The sequence below is a fragment of the Delphinus delphis genome, chromosome 13 (assembly GCF_949987515.2).
Source record: "Delphinus delphis chromosome 13, mDelDel1.2, whole genome shotgun sequence".
Classification (NCBI taxonomy): Eukaryota; Metazoa; Chordata; class Mammalia; order Artiodactyla; family Delphinidae; genus Delphinus; species Delphinus delphis.
The window spans coordinates 25,124,725-25,145,929 of NC_082695.1; the positions used below are offsets into that span (position 1 = coordinate 25,124,725).

The 21,205-nt window shown below is 52.3% G+C and overlaps 1 protein-coding gene across 1 annotated transcript; it reads right to left on the reverse strand.

Annotated features, from left to right (window-relative positions):
* Positions 1–14,261: 14,261 nt before the first annotated feature.
* On the reverse strand, positions 14,262–20,851 carry LRRC75B (leucine rich repeat containing 75B). Its single transcript, XM_060028465.1, has 4 exons — positions 20,658–20,851; positions 18,042–18,170; positions 16,367–16,482; positions 14,262–15,015 (listed from the first exon to the last, which is right to left on the reverse strand). Exons 1-4 carry the CDS (start codon positions 20,832–20,834, stop codon positions 14,490–14,492), a joined length of 948 nt encoding a protein of 315 aa, XP_059884448.1. The 5' UTR covers positions 20,835–20,851; the 3' UTR covers positions 14,262–14,489.
* Between the last annotated feature and the right edge of the window lie 354 nt (positions 20,852–21,205).

Genomic DNA, 21,205 nt, shown 5'->3' on the forward strand with positions numbered 1-21,205 from the left:
TGTGGGATCTCAGTTTCCTGACCAGGGATTGAACCCGGGCTCTCAGCAGCTGAGTCCCAAACTGGACTGCCAGGGAATTCCCTGGAAGTTTTATAAAACAATAAAGAAGATTAACCTAAAACATAGAGCTTTATAAACAGTTTTATATCTTGCACTTTAGAAAAAAATCAGTTACTCACATTGAAAGAGCAAATAGTTCTGAGAGGCTTATTATGAAAAACAACAGCCCTCCTGCCCTGTCTGACCCTCTCCCCCATTTCCCCTGCTTCTGGGGCGTCCCTTTCAACTCTTGGCTGGTTGTTTGTATTTGCCTCCATGTCTCAATTTAAACCTGTTTGTATGGCTACTCCTTGATATTTCGTTTTAGGCATTTATCTTTCAGCTTCTCCTTCCTCCTGCCCACCATGCATGGGCTCCCCATCACCCATCTCCCTGATATTATAATTCTGGTTAGATCATATTCAGTATTTATGTTATTAGGGCTGGGCATTTAAATCACAGCTGAGCCAGGTGGTAGACTAGGTTACTTTCCTGCAGAACTAACTTTTTCCAAGAATTAATTCACTTACATTCTTATTGGCTTAATTTTCTGTCAACTTGTCACTGGTTTAACCTCAGACTTCTCTGTAGACATTAATACATCATCTATTTGATCAGTTTCTTCTTGATTGGCCCCACTCTGGACTGGCTTTCCTTTGTGCCTAAGGTATTGCCGTTATCATGGACTTTCCTCTGTTGAATCTCCTGTTGTTTGTGTAACCTTTTCCTGTCATGGTTTATTACCTCGTCCAGTAGAGACCTGCTGTAGAAGGGGTGCATGGGAAGTAATTTTTTGAGAGACGTTGCATGTCTGAAAGTGTCTTGTTCTCTCATACTCGACTGAGTATGAAATTCTAGGTTGGTGTTCGTTTTCCTTTAGAATTTTGAAGGCATCGTTACTTTTTCATCTAGCATCTTGTGTTGATGTGGAGATGTCTGAGACCGTTCTGAGTGCTGACCTTTGTATGTGACTCTCCCTTCTGTTGCCAGTGTTCTGAGATTCACACTGACCTGCCTTGGCAAAGGTCTATTGGTGCATTGTGCTAGGCTCTTGCTGAACCTTTTCAGAATGGACTTTAATCCTTCATTTCTGGGAAACTTTCTTGAATTACTTGTTAATGATTTCCTACCTTTGGTTTTCTGATTTTGCTTTCTGGAATTCCTGTTATTCAGATGTTGGATCTCCTGGACTTACCTATTTTTCTCCTCTTTTCTCTCCTTGCCTCCCCTATCCCCCATTTTCTTGTTTTTTGACCTCCTTTGTAGATTTCCCCAAGTTGATTCTCTGAAGCTTCATTTTTCTTTTTTTTTTTTAAATTTTTAAATTTTATTTATTTTTTGGTTGCATTTGATCTTTGTTGCTGTGTGCAGGCTTTTTCTAGTTGCGGCGAGTGGGGGCTACGCTTGTGGTGCATGGGCTTCTCATTGTGGTGGCTTCTCTTGTTGTGGAGCACGGGCTCTAGGCGTGCAGGCTCAGTAGTTGTGTCTCGCAGGCTCTAGAGTGCAGGCTCAGTAGTTGTGGTGCACGGGCTTTGTTGCTCCGTGGCATGTGGGATCTTCCCGGACCAGGACTTGAACCCATGTCCCCTGCATTGGCAGGCAGATTCTTAACCACAGCGCCACCTGGGAACACCAGTCCTGTTTTTTTGTTTTTAATAGGACCTTGGGACTTCCCTGGCGGCCCAGTGGTTAAACTCCATGCTTCCACTGCAGGGGGCACGAGTTCGAACCCTGGTTGGAGAACTAAGATCCCACATGCCATACAGCACGGGCAAAAAAAAAATATGACCTCATTCCAGGGTTGCAATATCTTCCTATCTCTGAGGACGTTAATTAATATGCTGTGTTGGGCTTCCCTGGTGGCACAGTGGTTGAGAATCCACCTGCCGATGCAGGGGACACGGGTTCGTGACCCGGTCCAGGAAGATCCCACATGCCGCGGAGCGGCTGTGCCCGTGAGCCATGGCCGCTGAGCCTGCGCATCTGGAGCCTGTTGCTCTGCAACGGGAGAGGCCACAACAGTGAGAGGCCTGCGTACCACAAAAAAAAAAAAAAAAAAAAAAAATGCTGTGTTGAAGCTTTCATCTCCTGCGTGATGTTTTCTTACCCCTTTCTGTTTTAGTCTTTCGTGTTACAGACTTTACTTAGCTGCCTGGCAATCATTGGTAGTCTACTTACGTTTAAGAGCAGGGTATTAAAAAGAATATATGTTTGTAAGGTGACCTGATTGGACTTTTTTGAGTAAATCTCCAGTGTCCGTATCTTTAGGACTTTCCTCTTGGGCTGGTCAGATTCCTTGGAGAAACCTTCAGTCTTGTCAGGTGGGTTCACCTTGAACTGCTGGCCTACTGGGAGCTCAGTGGGGGAAGAGGACTGGGTATTTTCAGCACTCATGTCCAGATTCACTTCATCTTCCAGGTCTCTGGGAAGGCTTCCTAGTCCAGAAACCTTCTAACCCCCTCTGGAGAGTAAGCATCCAACTTTTTGCCAGAGTTGGGAAGGGGCAGTCTCAAGATCATATGAAGGTCTGAATATTTAAGCACATTCTCTCTTTTTAAAAAACATGTCTTTCCTTTGAAAACATACGACTTTAACATTGAAAACCACTTGGCACGGTAAAGAAGATACAGAACAAAGGATGATGTCATAGAAAGATAACTAGACCAAGACTTAAGAGATGGATTCTGGCTCTGACTACCTCCACTACCAATTCTGTCTAGGCCTCTGGTTTGTTATCTATACAAGGGAGGGTTTAGACTCAGTTGATTCATTGATACTGTCTCAGCTTCTATACTCACCTGCTGAGTATTTCATAACCTTTTTAAAAAAATAAAGTCAAAGCACACAGGATTTTTTTCTGCTTCTGGCCAAGATGGAGGTAATTGCCTAGACTTACCCTCATGCCTGAAAAAAAATCAAAACTCAGGACATTGAAGGAGAGAAATCCCTGAGAGATGGGAAACAAATAAGGTGAGCTTACTGCCTTGTGAGAGTTTCCAGGCTATGACACAGGGGGAACCACTAGGCTCTCTGGTTTGAGGAGACAGCTCGGGTTCATAGTACAGAACAGCAGGAGAAAAAAGCTGCATAGAGGACCCAGGAGGTCTGCAGAAGATCCCTCTTGAATATTCAGAATACCGATCAGCATACAAGTGTGAGGAAACAGGATGGGGAAGGAACCATCAAAAAGGATTATAACAGTGTGTTCCCACCGGCCAGAGAAAAACTCAACTCACAGGATAGTGGATAGACTATTATACCAAGAATTTTATTTTAATCAGGTATAGTAAGGTGACAGACATGGAGATGACTTCCTTGAAAGAAGAGTTTATTACAATTCTCAAGAGCAGGGAGCATGCCATGCCATGCGGGGTCACACGAGGAAACATCAGGTGGGTCAAGAGGCAGGAGTGAAAGGAGAGCATGGCCCAGAAGCTCTGTTATGGTTTCCACGGGGAAAGCATGGGTGAGGCAGCGTAGACCAGTTTGAGTAAGTCTAGAATTGGATAATTTAAACCAATCAGAGGGCTCTGAGCCATAGGGGTAGTCTGCAGTTATGTGGTACCTGGCCCTGTGGTGATTTATAGCAGGGCAGATAATGGCTTGGCGTGTGAGAGTTAAACGTCGTTGCGGGTAGACTTTGAGTTGGTTAGTTTTTATGTGAAAGGTATACTGTGCAGGCAAATTGTTTACTATCTCTAGGAAATAACTAACTTTAGGAGGGGCAGTCTCTCCAGGATGAGCAAGGCCCCAAGATGTCAAAGCACCATTTAAAAATTTTTAAAACATTCAATAGGGGCTTCCCTGGTGGCGCAGTGGTTGAGAGTCCGCCTGCCGATGCAGGGGACGTGGGTTCGTGCCCCGGTCTGGGAGGATTCCGCGTGCTGTGGAGTGGCTGGGTCCGTGGGCCATAGCCGCTGAGCCTGCACGTCCGGAGCCTGTGCTCCGCAGCGGGAGAGGCCGTGGCAGTGGGGGGCCCGCGTACCGCAAAAAAAAAAAAAAAAAAAAAAAATCAATAAAAAAACATTAAACACGAATAATACAAAAATATGATGTATTTTAAGACAAGTATCCAGGAAAGTCTTGCATCATAAATGAACTATTAGCCCTAGATTGAGCATTGCTCTGGACCCAGCTAACAAATCATAAAAACAGGACTTGAAAGGATCAAGCTGTTTCCAGGTCAGTTAGCTGTATTCTAGAACAAAGCCCAAAAAGATTTATAGGAACATAAAAACATCTAGCACCCTACAAAGTAAAATTCACAATGTCTGGCATCCAGTCAAAGATTACCAGGCATGCAAAGAGGCAGGAAAGCACAACCCGTAATAAGAATAATCAAAACATTCAAAACTGACACAGATGTTAGAAGTAGCAGAGAAGGACATTAAGACGGTTGTTTTTTTGTTTTGTTTTTATAAATTTATTTATTTATTTTTGGCTGTGTTGGGTCTTTGTTGCTGTGTGCAGGCTTTCTCTAGTTGCGGCGAGCGGGGGCTACTCTTCATTGCGGTGTGTGGGCTTCTCATTGCGGTGGCTTCTCTTGTTGTGGAGCACGGGCTCTAGGCATGTGGGCTTCAGTAGTTGTGGCAGGTGGGCTCAGTAGTTGTGGCACACAGGCTTAGCTGCTCCATGGCATGTGGGATCTTCCTGGACCAGGGCTTGAACCTGTGTCCCCTGCATTGGAAGGTGGATTCTTAACCACTGCGCCACCAGGGAAGCCCAAGACGTTTGTTTTAACTCTTTCATATATTCAAAAAGTTAAGTAGAAACAAGTACAATCTAAAAAGAAGGACGAGGGAGTTCTTTGGTAGTCTAGTGGTTAGGACGCAGCACTTTCACTGCCATGGCCTGAGTTCAATCCCTGGCTGGGGAACTGAGATCCCGCAAGGCATGCAGCACAGCCAAAATAATAATAATGAAAACAAAAAGAAGGACGAGGGGGTGTAATAGGAGGAGAAAGGAGAAGGAAAAGAGAAAGAGAAACTTCTCATTGAACTGCTATAGCTGGATGGGATTCACAGCAGATTAGATATTACAGAAGAAAAACTCAATGAACTTTAAGACATAAGCTATAGAAACTATCCAAGGTGAAACACACAGAAAAAAAGAATTTGCAAAAGAAAAGAGCTTTGGGACAACTCCAAGTTTCCTAATATATGGGTAGTTGGAGTCCCCAAAGGAGAGGTGATGAGGGGACAGAAAAAGTACTTGAAGTAATAATGGCCAAAAACTTTCCTAACTGGATGAAAACTATAAACCCACAGATCCCAAAAGCTAAATGAACTCCAAGCACAAGAAAATGACACCAAGGCATATAAAGCCAGTGGTGAAGAGAAAAATTCCAAAAAGCAGCTGGAGAAAAAAAAATGTTAGAGGAACAAAGATAAGGATGACATTTCTCATTGGGAACCATGCAAACATGAAGACAGTGAAGCAACAACTTCAAAGTATTGACAGAAAAAATTATCAATCTAGAATTCAATACCTGGGGGGGGGATAAATCTTTTTAAGATTAAGGCAAAATAAAATGTTTTCAGACACACAAAGGCTGAAAAAAATTCATCACAGGAGGCCTGCTGTACAAAAAATGGTAAAGGACATCCTTCTAGAAAAAGGAAAACTAGACCAGATGGAAATCTGGATCTACACAAAGGAATGAAGATTGTGTTATGGCGCTTATGACATGTAGAAGTAAAATGCGTGACAATATTAGCATAAAGGCCAAGAGGGGAAAATATATACTACCGTAAATTTCTTATATTAGAAGTGGTATATTACTTGAAGTCTATGATAATTAAAAAATGTATAATATAAACCCAAAAGCAACACTAAAATAACGAAGAATTATGCCAACATTCAAATATCCAACAGCTGATGAATGGGTAAACAAAAGTGGTATATCCATACAATTAGAATATTATTTAGCCATTAAAAGGAATGAATTACTGACACACGCTACAACATGGATGAATTTTGAAAACATGGTAAGTGAAAGAAGACACAAAAGGCCACATGTTGTACGTTTCCATGTATATGAAATGTCCATAATTGGCAAATTCATAGACACAAAGCAGATTAGTGATTGCCAGAGATTGGGGGAGGGGAGAATACGGAGTGCCTGCTTAATGGATATGGGGTTTCTTTTTGGGGTAATGAAAATGTTCTGTCATTAGATAGTGATGATGGTTGCACAACATGGAGAATGTACTAAAAACAACTCAATTGCACACTTTAAAATGGTTAACATGGGGCTTCCCTGCTGGCGCAGTGGTTGAGAGTCCGCCTGCCGATGGAGGGGACACAGGTTCGTGCCCTGGTCCAGGAAGATCCCACATGCCGCGGAGCGGCTGGGCCCGTGAGCCATGGCCGCTGAGCCTGCGCTCCGCAACGGGAGAGGCCACGACAGTGAGAGGCCCGCGTACCGCAAAAAAAAAAAAAAAGGTTAACATGAAGAATTTTACATTATGTGGATTTTACTTCAATAAAAAGTTAAGCCAACAGAGGAGACTTATGATGGATTTATAAATAAATAATTGTACCAAAATAAGGCAGAAAAAGAAAAAGAGGAACAAAGAACAGATGGGGGCTTCCCCGGTGACGCAGTGGTTAAGAATCCACCTGCCGATGCAGGGGACACGGGTTCGAGCCCTGGGCCGGGAGGATCCCACATGACACAGAGCAACTAAGCCCATGCGCCACAACTACTGAGCCTGTGCTCTGGAGCCTGTGAGCCACAACTACTGAAGCCCGCATGCCACAACTACCTAAGCCGGCACGCCTAGAGCCTGTGCTCCACAGCAAGAGAAGTTACCACAATGAGAAGCCCACGCAACGAAGAGTAGCCCCGTCTCACTGCAACTAGAGAAAGCCCGCGTGCAGCAATAAGGACCCAACACAGACAAAAATAAATAAATACATTTAAAAGAACAGATGGGATAAATAAAAAATAAATAGCAAGATAGTAGGCTTAAGTCTAACCATATCAATAATCACAGTAAATGTAAATGGTATAAACACTCTAATTAAAAAGCAGAGATTGTCAGATTGGATTAAAAAAGCAAAACCCAACTACATGCTACCTACAAGAAACACTTTATTATTTATTTGTTTATTTTTGGCTGCGTTGGGTCTTCTTTGCTGCACATGGGCTTTTTCTAGTTGCAGTGAGTGGGGGCTACTCTTCGTTGCGGTGCCTTGCCTGGGCTTCTCATTGTGGTGGCTTCTCTTGTTGCGGAGCACAGGCTCTAAGCACGCGGGCTTCAGTAGTTGCGGCATGTGGGCTCAGTAGTTGTGGCTCACAGGCTCTAGAGCGCAGGCTAAGTAGTTGTGCATGGGCTTAGTTGCTCCACAGTATGTGGGATTTTCCCAGACCAGGGATCGAATCTGTGTTCCCTGCATTGGCAGGCAGATTCTCAACCACTGCGCCACCAGGGAAGTCCAGAAACACTTTAAAGACATAAATAGTTTAAAAGTAAAAGGATGGGAAAGAATACCATTGCTGACACTAGCCAAAAGAAAGCTGGAGTAGCTATATTAATATCAGACAAGTAGGTTTCAGGGATAATGAAGGTTATTTCATAATGATGATAGGGTCAGTTAATCAAGGAGCCATAACAATCTTAAACATTTATGCACCTAATAATAAAGCTTCAAAATACATGAAACAAAAAATGGATAGAAACAGACAAATACAAGTACAGTCAGAGTTCAGTTCTCCTCTCAATAATTGATAGACCAAGTAAGCAGAAAATCAGCAAGGATATAGTAGACTTGAACAACGTGGTAAGTCAACTTGACTTTGATTAACACAGGACACCCAACAGTAGTAGAATACACATTCTTCTCAAGTGCACACAGAACATTGATCAAGATTCAAAAGGCTTCAAGCCATATTATGTTGTCTGACCACACTATAATTAAATTAGAAATCATTTATCACAAGGATCCTTGGGAAATCTCTAAATATTTGGAAACAAAATAACACACTTCTAAGTAACCCGTAGATCAAAGAAGAAACCAAAAGAGAAATTGGAAAGTAGTCTGTACTGACTTGAAAATGGAAACACAACATATCAGAATTTGTGGGATGTCACTAAAGCAGAACTTAGAGAAGTAATTGATAGCACTACCCACTAAAGAATGTCACTAGACATTCGGCTCCACAAGGATTGAATATAAGCCACTGCAGCCATTGACCTTCCACACACCCTGAAAAGAGTTCAGGACAGAGATTAGGAATGAGGCACTCTGTGCTCTGGGAAAACTGGCAGAACAGGCCATAAGATAGATATTTTCAGGAGAAATTTTTTATGAACCTGGATTCTTGCATCTTCCCTTAGAAAAGCACTAAATCATTAACTAAGATTTCCATTCCTTGTGACTAGCAGCAACCTTCTACTGAGATGTGTGCTTGGTTGCACCTACCCGCTTTGCCAAAATCACATATGTACTGACCTCTCCCCTTACCTCTTCTGAACAGTTTCTTGAGCTATCTGAGAGGCTCTCTCCCAGGCTACAGTCCTCAGTAAGACACTGGATAAACTCCACTCACAGCTTGTACATTGTGCGGTTTTGTTTTTGTTTTTTTAAGTAGCAGTAAACACCTATATTAGGAAAAAGGCAAGGTCTCAGGTCAATGATCTCAGCTATATTAATATCAGACAAGAAGATTTCATGGGACTTCCCTGGCAGCACAGTGGTTAATAATCCGCCTGCCAATGCAGGAGACACGGGTTCGATCCCTGGTCTGGAAAGATCCCACATGCCACGGAGCAACTAAGCCCGTGTGCCACAACTACCGAGCCTGTGCTCTAGAGCCTGCGAGCCACCACTACTGAAGCCCGCGCACCTAGAGCCTGTGCTCCACAACAAGAGAAGCCACTGCAATGAGAAGCCCACGCACCACAACAAAGAGTAGCCCCCACTCGCCACAACTAGAGAAAGCCCGCACACAGCAACGAAGACCCAATGCAGCCAAAAATAGATAAATAAATAAATTTACAAAAAAGAATCTGCCTGCCAGTGCAGTGGATGCGGGTTCCGTCCCTGGTCCGGGAAGATCCCACATGCCGCGGAGCAACTAAGCCTGTACACCACAACTACCGAAGCCTGTGAGCCCTAGAGCCCGTGCGCCACAACTACTGCGCTCGCATGCTGCAATTACTGAAGCCCACGTGCCTAGAGCCCGTGCACCGCAACTCGAGAAGCCACTGCAATGAGAAGCCTGCGTACTGCAACGAAGAGTAGTCCCGGCTCACCGCAATTAGAGAAAGCCCGCGCGCAGCAAGACACAACGCAGCCAAAAAAAAAAAAAATTCTAGAGGGAATTCCCTGATGGTCCAGTGGTTAGGAATCTGTGCTTTCAGTGCCGCGGCCCGGGTTCAATCCATGGTTGGAGAACTAAGATCCCACAAGCTGCCCCCTCCCCAAATAATCTAGAAAAAGAAATTTGAAGTAAGTGGAAGAAAACAAGTAAGGATCTAAGTGGGTATCAATGAAATAGAAAACTATAGAGAATAATCAGTGAAACCAAAAGATGATTCTTTAACAAGATCAATAAAATTGATAAATCTCTAGCCAGAGTGCTCAGGCAATGAGGTCAAAAAAAGAGGAAGACAAAATTACCAATCTCAGGGATGAGAGTGGTGACTGCTACAGATTCCACAGATATTAAAAGAGAATGTTACAGGGAATTCCCTGGCAGTCCGGTGGTTAGGACTCCGTGCTTTCACTGCCAAGGGCCTGGGTTCAATACCTGGTCAAGGAACTAAGATCCTGCAAGCTGTGCGGCACGTCCAAAAAAAAGAGAGAGAGAATGTTATGAACAACTTCATGTCAACAAATTCCACAACTTAGATGAAATGGACAAATTCCTTGAAAGATCCAAAATACAAACACTCTCTCAAGAAGTAATAGCTAACCTGAAAAGCCCTACATTTATTAAAGAAATTGGAATTGTAGTTGAAAACCTTCCCACAAAGAAAACCTTAGGCTTGTGTGCCTTCACTGAGGAATTCTATCAAATATTTAAGGAGGAAATAATATCAATTTTACACAAACCGTTCCCAAAAAATTTAAGAGAAGGGAATACGTCTCACCTCAGCTCATTCTATGAGACCAGCATTACCCTGACACCAAAACCGGGCAAAGATATTACAAGAAGAGAAAAACATACTGAGATATCACTACCCAAGAGAAAAGGAAATATCTGTTCATGCAAAAACTTGTACATGATATTCATAGCAGTTTTATTTGTAATAGCTAAACACTGGAAACAACACAAATGTCCACCAACAGGTGAGTGAATTGTGGTACATCCATCCAGTAGAATGCGACTCGGCAATTAAAAGGGACTATCGATACATGCATCACTGTGGGAGTCTCAATTATGCTAAGTGAGAGAAGCCATATAAAAAGGAGTACACCCTGTATGATTCCATATATCTAAAACTAGAAAATGCACACTAATCTATAGAGACAGAAAGCAGGTCAATTGTTGCTTGGGGAAGGAGGGGAAAGGGACAGTGGGAGGGAGACATTGCCAAGGGGCACAAGGAGACTTTTGGGTGTGACAGATACGTTTACTTCATGGATTTATACACAAGTCAGAATGCGCCATGTAGCACAATTTCAACTTGTAACACTTGGGATGTCCACTTAATTGGGTTTTTTTTTTTTTAATGTTATTTATTTATTTATTTATTTGCTGTACTGCGTGGCATGTGGAACTTCCCCGACCAGGGATCAAACCCGAGTCCCTGCAGTGGAAGCACCGAGTCTTAACCACTGGACCACCAGGGAAGTGTACTTAATTGTATTTTAGTTGTACGACAATGAAGAATTGTTTTTTAAATAAGGTATTGTTATCATTATTGTTGTTGTTATTATTTGGCCGTGCCACATGGCTTGCAGGATCTCAGTTCCTGGACGAGGGATTGAACCTGGGCCCCGGCAGTGGAAGTGCTGAATCCTAACCATAGACCACCAGGGAACTCCTGGTATTATTTTTAAAAAATAAAATTAAAGTATACAGCTGGGAAAGGAAATACTGCTTTCCATTGTTGGTTGGCAACTATCTCTAAGAGGAAGAAGTATGTTTTCCTTTCTCTCCAGGACCTAGAGAAAAACCTCTGTGCTGGGTTAATATCAGCCACTGGGAAGATCAGTCATCTGAGATTCTGGATTCTCAAAAAGACTGTCTGCAGAGGCTGACCTTTGCTGTAGACTCATATCTTAAAGAGCTTTATCTGGACTCAAATGTCCTCCCTTCAGGAACAGAACAGAAGTTCCCAAGTGTTGGTCACCGAGGTCCTGCAGAGAACAGTCATCTTTACATCTTTCCTTTTGATGCTCTCAACATCCTGGCAAGACCTGAGGAGGTGAAGGCACCTCACCTGCAGCTGTCCCAGCCAGGCCACCGGAAGTGGGCGTGGATCCCACACCCCAGAGTGGGGCTCAGTCTGACAAGTACTTCCAAACCCACTCCTCACCAGTCCCTTTCCATCCCAGAAGAGGGCTCCCCTCCCCACCCATTTTGCACATGAGGAAATGGAGGCCAGGGAGGTCCTGCCTGGTCTTGTTCCAAGACAGTGCAGCTGGAGGTCGCTCTCTGCTGCAGGGCACCTGCCAGCGGGGCCACCGTGATGTCTCCTGCCTCGAATGGCCTCTGGCAGGGCTTGGTGGAATTCCCCTGGCAGGAATTTGGGTGAGGCAGGCAGGGGTTAGCATCCCAGACTGAAGCCAGGCCACCTGGCTCACTTCTCGGCATCTCCAGTTCTAGCCCTTTGACCTTGGACAGGTTACTCGACCTCTCCCTGATTCAGCTCACTCACCTGCAAAATGGAGGTGGTAATAGCACTCACCTCCTGCAAGTGCAAAGAGAATTAAAAGGGTGTAAAGCCATCAGAACAGTGCTTGGCCCCGAGAGAGGCTACAGAAGCACTCTTAAATAAATAAACGGCTTCAGCCCTGTCTAGTCCTGAGGTTTGGGCTCCTGCCATTCCCACCCAGAGAGCCCTGGGTGGAGGCCCCACTGATGCTGCAGAGCATCTGCCCTGTGCCCCCCACGCAGCAGGCACTTTCCAATCCTTCTGTCAGCCTCACTCCAGCAGGATAAGGGGAGGCTTCGTGAGCCTCGTTCCCAAGATGAGGGAACAGACCCCGAGGGGACCACACCACCAGCAGGTGACAGGGTGGGACCAGGCCAGGTCTGTCTGCCTCTGAGACTGGGCCTAGGAGAGGACCGGCCCAAGCGACGCCCACCTAGCGCCTCCTTGGTCTGGAACTCGGGCTGAGGCCGGCCTGGAGGGCACGCTCTGCCCACCAGGCTGCGTGACTTCTGGGGTGTCCCTGCCTGCATAGTAGCCTCACTGGTGGTCGTAAGGGCCCCTCGAAGGGGCCCTGGACACCTGCGTGGGAACAAGGACAGCCCACCTCTCTCCAGCTGTTTCATGCTCCAGCCCAGCCAGTGCATCGCGTGCATGCATCTGAGAGGCGGGGAGATTGAGAACAGCTGCCTCCGCCTGGATTCTCCCAGAACTCGCCTGGCAACACCCGGCCAAGGTCCTCACACCATCCTGGTAAGAATCTCTTTGAGTGGTCATGTTCGTCACATTCAAGGTTTGTGGGCAGATGAGGGCCAGGGATGGGCAGGGAGCGAGGGGCAGGAGGGACACAGACAGCTTGGCGTTTCTCCAGCCGGGAGCTGCAGGACACGGGCTTATCAGCTTGCCTGGCCCTGGGCCGGCTTCCTCATCCTTCTCCTCTCTGTGGCCCCTTCTACCCGCACCCGCTTTGCCTTCTCCTGGGGAGCCTGAGCCCCCTGTCCCAGAGCGGGGGACACAGGGAGATACTTCTGTGACTCCCAAGCCACTGGGCAGGCTCATGTCTTTAAAGCAAGGAGGCCAGGGAGGGGCCAGGACCCCAGGATGGAGCATTGAGAGCTGGAAGGGATGGTGGACAGAGGAGAGGAGAGACCGGGGGCCGGAGAGGGAGCAGAGCTGGGCTGAACCGGGTGCTCTTCATGCCTTTCTGGCTTTCTCCCGATAGGGGTTCCGCCAAAAGCAGTGAGAGCGGCGGGGCCTGACCTCGGGGCTGGCAGGCAGCGCAGGAGAGGAGCTCCTTTTCCTCACTGCCTCTTGTCGGTCCTGGGACCGACGTCACCCTTCTTGGCCATCTCCCTTCTGTCCCAAGAGGCTGTTGTGCATCTGGCTGCCTGGGGACGTGTGTAATCAGTGCTGACTCATAGTCCCCTGTGGGCCAGAGCTATGGGGGAAGGTCAGCTGGTGGGCCCCGGGATGTGGGCCCGGGGGACCCCCACCTTCTCCTTGGCCTGTGGGGCTCCCTCCGCTGCTGGGTCTCTCCTCATCCTGCAGGATCCAGCTACCCTAGTCCTGACCTCCCAGTGCTGCAGGGGAGCCTTGGGCCATGGCTTCCCTGCTGCAGCCTCAGTCCACCCGACACCTCTAAATTCCTTCCTTGTCCCGGCCCAGCTCCCCACACTGGGCTGGGAGGTGACTGTGGCGTCTGGTCTGGAGCCTGCCCTTATGCTGCTTGCGGAAGACAGGAGATGGCCCCCTGCTGGGGCAGCTCCAGTACTGCTCTCCCCCGGGGCCCCCCACTGCTGTGGGCCGTGCCCACCTCACCCCTGCATGCTCCCTTGGGGTCCCGCATGGGGGGAGGACTCTGCATGTGGGCCCCCAGGGCCTGGAGGGAACACAGAGCTCTTTGTCTCTGGCCTGATGTCTCTCCTCCCCAACCCCATGGAGTTGCCCACTCGCCAAGTACAGGAGGCCTGGGGGGTGGGTACCAGGGCTGGTGGGCAGTGCTGTGCCCTGTGGGAAATGAGCCTTGCCCCCTGTCGGCACAGTCTCGTGCCCAGCCCAGGGGGCCCTGGTGGGGAGGTCAGCAGCCTGCGCTCCTCTCTGGGCTCCCAACCTGCTCCTCCCCAGCTCCTTCCTCAAAGTGCCCAAGCACCGCCCAGACGTGAGTGCCAGGTCTCTGGAGGCTTCCTCTAACTCCCCGACCACAGACGGACCCTCCCCCCTTCTTTGGTTTCCGTGGGAACCCTGCCCAGGGAGCACCCAGGGGAGACCAGTGTGAGCTTGGCCCCTCCCTTTTGGGCAGGCAGGGCCCCTGAGTCCCAGCCACCCCTTCTCCCAAACCCAGCCACAGGGCTGGTGCTCAGTGGCCCTGAGGCCCACAATGCAGAAAGGCTGAGGTGGAGGTGGCATCGGCCTTTATTGTGGGGTCTGCACAGTAGGTGCCGGGCCCCTCCTGCTGAGGGAAGGCTGAGACTCCAGCCTGGACCGACCATCCAGTCTCCAGTGAGCCCATCCTCCTCTGCGCACTGGATCTGGGTCCTGTGGGGTAACTCCGCCTCCATCACCCCCTCCCACGTGCTCGGGTGCGTTGCCAGTCAGGAAGCAGGAGCCAGGGCGGGTGGCGGGTCACCTGGTGCAGCAGGCCTGGGGCTCGGGCCCTGGCCCGGCAGCTGCAGAGCCCCAGGTGGAGGCAAGGGCCGTGGCCCCGGCCATGCCACCCTCAGGCTCTGGGTCCAGGCTCTCGTAGATGGTGGGCAGTGAGGTGCGCTGGCTTAGCCGCCGGCGCAGGCCAACCAGCAGGGGCTGGGGCAGGGAGGCCACATCCACGTTGTTGCCCAGGTCCACCCAGGCCAGCACCGGGAACTTGGTGGTGTCCTTGATGGCCTCAGTGAGCTCACGGGCGGCAGCCCGCGTCAGCCGGTTGCCATTGAGCAGAAGCTGGGTGAGGCAGGGCAGCGTCCAGAGGCTGGGCAGCAGCCGGTGCAGCAGCTCATCACTCAGCCCCGTGAAGCTCAGGTCCAGCACTGCCAGCCTGGCGCCCTGGCTGCCCAGGTAGCGCATGATATGCTGCACGTCCCGCACCGACAGTGGTATACCCGATAGGTTCACGGTCTCCCCCGCCGGCAGAGTCTTCTGGAGGTTGCTCTTGAGGCTGCGGGAGGGTCGCGGGTGGGGAGGGACTGAGCAAGGGCCCCACCTGCCTCAGACAGTGACCCCTCTGTCAGGGCAGCAAGGCCCAGGCCCTGCAGATGGCCACTTCCTAGATGAGTAGCCATGGGCAATGCTCTGAATCGCTCTGAGCCTTAGTCCCCTTTGGTTAAGAGGCGACCTGGCTGTGAGGATTAGATGCACTTGCGTTAAGGCTCCATGAGCCGTTATAAAAACCCTCTGTGCGCTTGCATCACCACACCTGCTACATCTGTTGTCTCTTATTTTTATGCCAACTCAGTGGGGTGGGAATGATTATCCTATTCTGCAGAGGAGCAAATGGGTGCTTGGAGGGGTGACGTGACCCTTCCACGGTCACACACCACTAAGGGGGAGCCAGGTCTCCAAATCGGGGTGTTCTGACCCCTCAGCCCATGCTTTTTTTTCACGTGCCTCCTCTAAGGTTGACCCTTTTGGAATAAGGACAGATGTGGGAACAGGCCCAGGGTAAGCAAGAGGGCCATGTTGGGGGATGTGGGTGGGATCTGCCCTAGGGGAGGGCTCCCTGTGTCCTAAGCTGGAAGGGAGGTTTAGAGACTGAGGAGGGTCCCCCACTGCCCCCAGAACCCCCTCTAGTTCTCTCCTGTCATTTGAACATGGGCCTGCCTGGGGACTGACAGCAGTGGGAACACCTCCAGGGCCCTCACCTGCCAAGGCAGGGAACAACCCCATGGGCTCCAGGCTCAGCATGGGCCACCAGGCCTGAGGGAGGGGGCAGGAGGCTGGGGGGCAAGCAGGGGAGAGCACCAGGGCCCAGGTGCCAGTGGCCTGTTCCCAGGCTGAGTCTGTGGCCACGAGGTTGTGATGGAGTGACTAAGGGGGACCCCGTTGCAGAGTGAGCTGCTGGGCTGGCCTTGGAGGCCTCAGCTTCAGGCAGCCTGGCAAAGAGTCCCCAGAGGGCTTCAGGAAGCAGGGCAGTGTGGCCTTGGGCGAGACACTCTGCCTCCCCTGGCCTCAGTTTCCTTCCCTGGAAAATGGGAATCATGACCCAGACTCCACCTCCCTCCCAGCCTGTCCTGGGGACTCTGCTGACTCCAGCTGAGGCCCCCAGGGGGGCCAGGCCCTGTGATAGGCGGGGCGTTGAGGGACAGGCAGATGGCAGGAGGCAGTCACACGGAGAGGAGCTGGCCTTGGGGAGCATCCGCCTGCATTGCCACCGGCCAGTGACGGGCAGTGATGCAGCCAAGGGTGAGGGCCTGCAGGGTGGGATTTCAGGCCCCAGCTCTTGTTGACAGAGGCCTGGGAAGGGACCCCCCCAGGGGCCAGGCGGCTGGGCTGTGTCTGGGCTCCCTTACCAGCTCTGGGTCTTCCTTCGGGGCAGGCTGGACCCCTGCTGCCGCTTGGAGTGAGGGGTGAGGTGGTAGATGAGCTGCCGGCAGGTCTTGTCCGAGGACTCCCAGAGCTCATAGTCCTGCGGGGGCAGCGCTGTCAGGGGAGGCGGAGCCCTGTGAGCCCCCGGGCCTTGGGGACCCAAGTGTGTGCATGCGCACAGGCATTCATCACGGATCACTGAGCCGCCCACTGGTTTTCCCCTCCACCCCCGCCCCCCTGCCCCGTGGCCTGGCACAGAGCCAGGGGAGGCTGCCCACTGGGAGCTGGACAGGCTGGTCCGAGGCCCGTGGTGCCCGGCGGGAGGAAGCCCAGACAATGGGCCCTTGTTCCCTGTCCTCAGGCCCTGGGCCAGAGTCTCGGGCTATCAGCCACTGGCTCCCTGTCTACCCTCGGTGCCCCCCTGGGACTCACCACAGGGGGAGGCAGGACCAGGCCTCTCCAGGGAGCCCTGCTCCACTGACGCCACCCCCAGGGAATAGGAACAAGCCAGGTCAGCACGCTCTTCTTCCTCTCACTCTCCAAGCGAGACCGCACCCGTGGGGCCTGGGTCTGGGCTGCCAGCAGGGAGGGTTACCATTTTCCAGCACCACCACCTGGCTCTCTCTGGCTCCCAAGTGGACCCTTGCAGAGGCCCAGCTCAGGCAGGATGTGGGGTGGACTGCTTTCCACAGGCTGGCACCAAGCACGCTCCACCACCCAGCACATTCTTTTACCCAGTCCCTCTGTTAACAGCGGGCACCACAGTGGCAGCAAGGCCCAGGGGTCACCGCGATGGCTCTAGGCTAGCCTCACAGACCCCTCAGTGACAAGCGCGCCTGGACGTGGCAGTTCAGAGCTGGCAGAGCCCAGAGTGGGCATTCCTGTTTCACTCGGGGGCTCACTGTGACAAAGGGCCGGGGGCCGGGGGCTGGCCACAGGCTGTGTCAGGAGTGCGGCACCTTCCATGCTTATGGCAGGACGTCCGCAGGTGCCGACATAGCAGGTGGGGACAGGTGTTCTGGGCAGACGCGGTGGCAGGAAGGGAGTTGAGGCTGCAGGTGGCAGGTGCCAGCTCAACACGAGGAGGGATGTGCTTGTGGCTGAGTTGCTGTGGGACGCAGTGGGAACATGTGGACAGGGGTTCCAGCCAAGGGAGCTCTCTTCTGGCTCTGGGACTCAGGGACTGGGAGCCTGGTTCCATCAATGGATTTGTCAGAATGTCCTGTATCCCGAAGGGTCCTCATACGACTACCTGCCTGGGTCCCAGGGCCTGGCACACAGTGCTGAAATTCAGGAAACGGGTCTAGGGAATTCCCTGGCGGTCCAGTGGTTAGGGCTCCGTGCTTCCACTGCAGGGGGCACAGGTTTAATTCCTGGTTGGGGAACTAAAATACTGGATGCCGTGCTGCAGGGCCAAAAAAAGAAAAGAGGAAACGGGTCTACCCAACAGATGACTTTCCAGGGCTGGGAAAGCAGAGTTCCCATGTGCTCCAGCTGCTGGCCAGCCTCATACACTGAAACTGGCATCAGGTCCCAGAGAGGGACAGTGACCCGCCTAAGGCCACGCAGCAGACCAGGTGAGGGCCCAGATCCTAGCTCCCAGCTCTGGGCTCTTCTGGTCTGTCAACCACACTACCCAGCCTGGGGCCCGTGCCTCACCGACTTGGGGCACTGCAGGTCCCGGGCCAGGTTCACAAGCAGGTCGTGGGAGATGGGGTCCACCAGATTGAGGAAGGCCACATTCCTGTAGAGGATGTCTGTGAGGAGGGTCCCCTCGAGGCCTAGGTCCTGCAGGTAGTGAGAGTGGAATGAGCCAGGGGTCGAGGCCTCCCTCCCCTAGCCCCCATCCCAGTCAGCCAGAGGCTCTCACATCTGTTCCCCTCTCTCCATTTCCCCTCTGAGGCTTGCTGGAGCCCTCCACACAATGGCGATGAGCAAACTGTCCGGGGCAGGTGGACCCTTTGGATGAGCAGAGGGTCGGTGCATCAGGGGCCTCAGGGAGGTGGTAAGTGGGTCCAGGAACCCTTAGACTGGTTCCCTGGAGGTGAAACGTTCTGCTGAGACCCCCTGGCTCCTCTGGGATTGGGCTTGTCTGGGGTATTCTCTGGGGGCTCCTTGATGATCCCCAAATGCCCCTGCCCTCCTCATTCCCTTTGGGGCCCCTGCCTCTATCCACCTATCCCCGAGCTCTCCTGAGCTATGGCCGCCACCTCTTTGCTGACGGGTCCAGACCCTTCTTGTCAGGGTGGAACTCTCTCTCTCTCAGCTCATACGACCCAAAGACAACTCAGACTGGGTGTGTCTCGCCTCCTGTGCCCCAGCTCAGTAAAGTGCCGCCATCCCATCTTCCCAGGCACTTGGGCCAGAGCCCAGGAATCACCCCGCACTCTTCCCTCATCCCTCCTCTGCCCAGCTCTCCCCGCCCCAAGCCCACTGCTCAAGGAGCTTCAGGCCTCATCCCCTCACAGCCTCCTCCCGGGGCTCCTAGCCTCCTGATACCCTTCCAGTCCACCCTAATGCTGCCAGAGCCAGCTCTATGAAACACACGCTTGACCCCTAACCCCTTCAGTGGAAACCAAATGCTCTCAAGGTTGTATGATGGCAGAGACTCGCACACAGCCTGCAGTCTCAGAACTCCCTGTGGCCTGGCCTTCACACCCTCTCTCGCCCACCAGCCTTCCTGTCCAGCCTCCAATCCTCCCACCCGTCACACAGATCCCATCATCAGGTCCCTGGCCTGCCCTGGCCTTCCTGCCTTCACCCCTTGGCCTCTTCCTCCTGTTATTCCCATAGGCCTGGTGTGGTGCCTTTTCGGGGTCCGTTTAGAGGATATGCCGACAAGCTGACGAGACAGGCACAGCCAGGAGGGGCCTCGAGACCCCATGTGGACCCTCCCCAAGCCAGAGTGTAACATGTTCTGTGTATAAGCCCAGGGCACAGGAGGCCAGGCCAGGCCAGAATGACCAAGGTCCATAACTGCAGAGTCCCTGAAGGTTATGGGGCAGGACAGGCGGGCCTCAAATTCCAACCTTCGGGACACCAGTGGGCAACCTAGCTCGTTCCCCAGCTAAAATTTCCAGCTGGTGCCTTGGGCTGCAGATGCCATGCCGGACAGAGATCGTGCCTCTGAATAGTCTCTCGCTGATTTATGCTGCTCTGTTGTTTGCATTTTAAACACGGCTCAAGTTGGAGATGACAGCTAGGGAGGATCCAGTAGAAGGGAAGGATGGCTGGTGAGCCTGGGCTGACCCAGTCAGGGTCCCAGACCAAAGCCTGCCTTCTGCTGATGTGGACAGCTCCTCTTAAAGGGCCAGCCCCACCTTTCCAGCCTGCTGAGCCCAGAGAAAGGAAACCCAGTGCAGCAGGAGGAGCAGAGCTGGGAGACTGGAGGGTGAGCTCTGGCCTTGGCTGGCCCCCAATTTGCTCTGTGGCCCTAGGCTCACTGCTTTTCTCCAAGCCTCAGTTTCCCAATCATCCACCTGCAGGTCAAAGACCACCGGCACAGCTGATTTCGGCTTACAGGACGGGGCCGATTGTGGTGGCAGCTGCTGCAGGGTATAGGGATGTGGGCAGAGAGAGGAGTGGCTTGCTCAGTGGTGATGCTGGGATCAGAACCCATGTCTCTTAAGGCAACCCAGGGCTAGGGATATGGGACTCAGGTACCTGGTGTATGTGGAACCAGAGCCCCCACCCGTCGTGATGTGATGTTGTGATGAACAGATGCCAGGTGTGTGTACTCAGTGGGCGAGAGCTGCCCGTTAGGAGGATGGGCATTGTGTGCTGTGGCTTTGTCTGAGCTGACGTGGAGAGGTTGCACCCACTGACCAGCTGGGCTGTCACTTCCCCAGGTCCTTGCTTCGGGGTCCAGTGCAGTGCCTCCCTTCACCCTGGAGGGGGGAACCATCCTCTTCCCATTGCCCCTCAATACAAGATGATTCACCCCCACCTGCCCTCTTCCCAGCCGCCCTCCTTTCTTCTAAGGGCCTGAATGTGGACTCTTAGCTCCAGGCTTGGGAGCACCCTCAAACCCCAGAGACGCGTACAGTCATGGGACCCCCTCCACACTCACAGTCCCCCCGACCCCACAACTCTAGCTGACTGCCTTCCCTCCCTCGCCCTCCGGCCCAGACAAGACCCCCACCGCTGAGGCCAGTCGTCCCCTCCCCTCGGAACCCGCCCGGCCCGCGCGCCCGAGGCCAGCTCCGCATCTCCTGCCGGCCCCTCCTCGGCCTCCAGCCCCGGCCGGCCGGCCGGCTGCTTGGCTGCTTCTCTCACCTGGCGCAGGAGGCGCAGCAGCTGCCGGGCGCGCTCCGGCCGCCGCTCGCGGAGCGTCGACTGGATCTCGCGGAGCCAGCGCACCCGGCGCTCATAGGGCGCCGGCCCGCACCCCGCCGCCGCCCCAGCCTCCGAGCCCGCTTCGGGACCGGGCCGCCGGCCCAGCCGCGCCCCCATGGCCGCCGCGCGGCGGGCGCCGAGCCGGCGGGAGGCAGGGCCGCTTGCGCCCCGCCCCTGGCCCCGCCCGGGATGCTCTGGGCGGGGAGCGCGGGATCCAAGGCTGCGCGCCCCGGCAGGGCCGAGGCGGAGGAAGGGAAGAGGGTTCTTGCTGGGGGCCCCGGAGCTCCCACACCCGGTTTGGGGGTGTCGCTGGAGGAGGCCCTCGCCCGCGCTAGACCTGGCTCGAGCCCTGTCGCCAGGAACTGGAGCTGCCGGGACGAGGTGGCGCTCGGCGCCTTTAAAGGCTCCGAGCCTCCGTGCTGATTGTGGAACAGTCGCTTTGGCGGGGCAAAGAGCACTGGACTTGCAGTCAGGGCGGGATGGGTGGG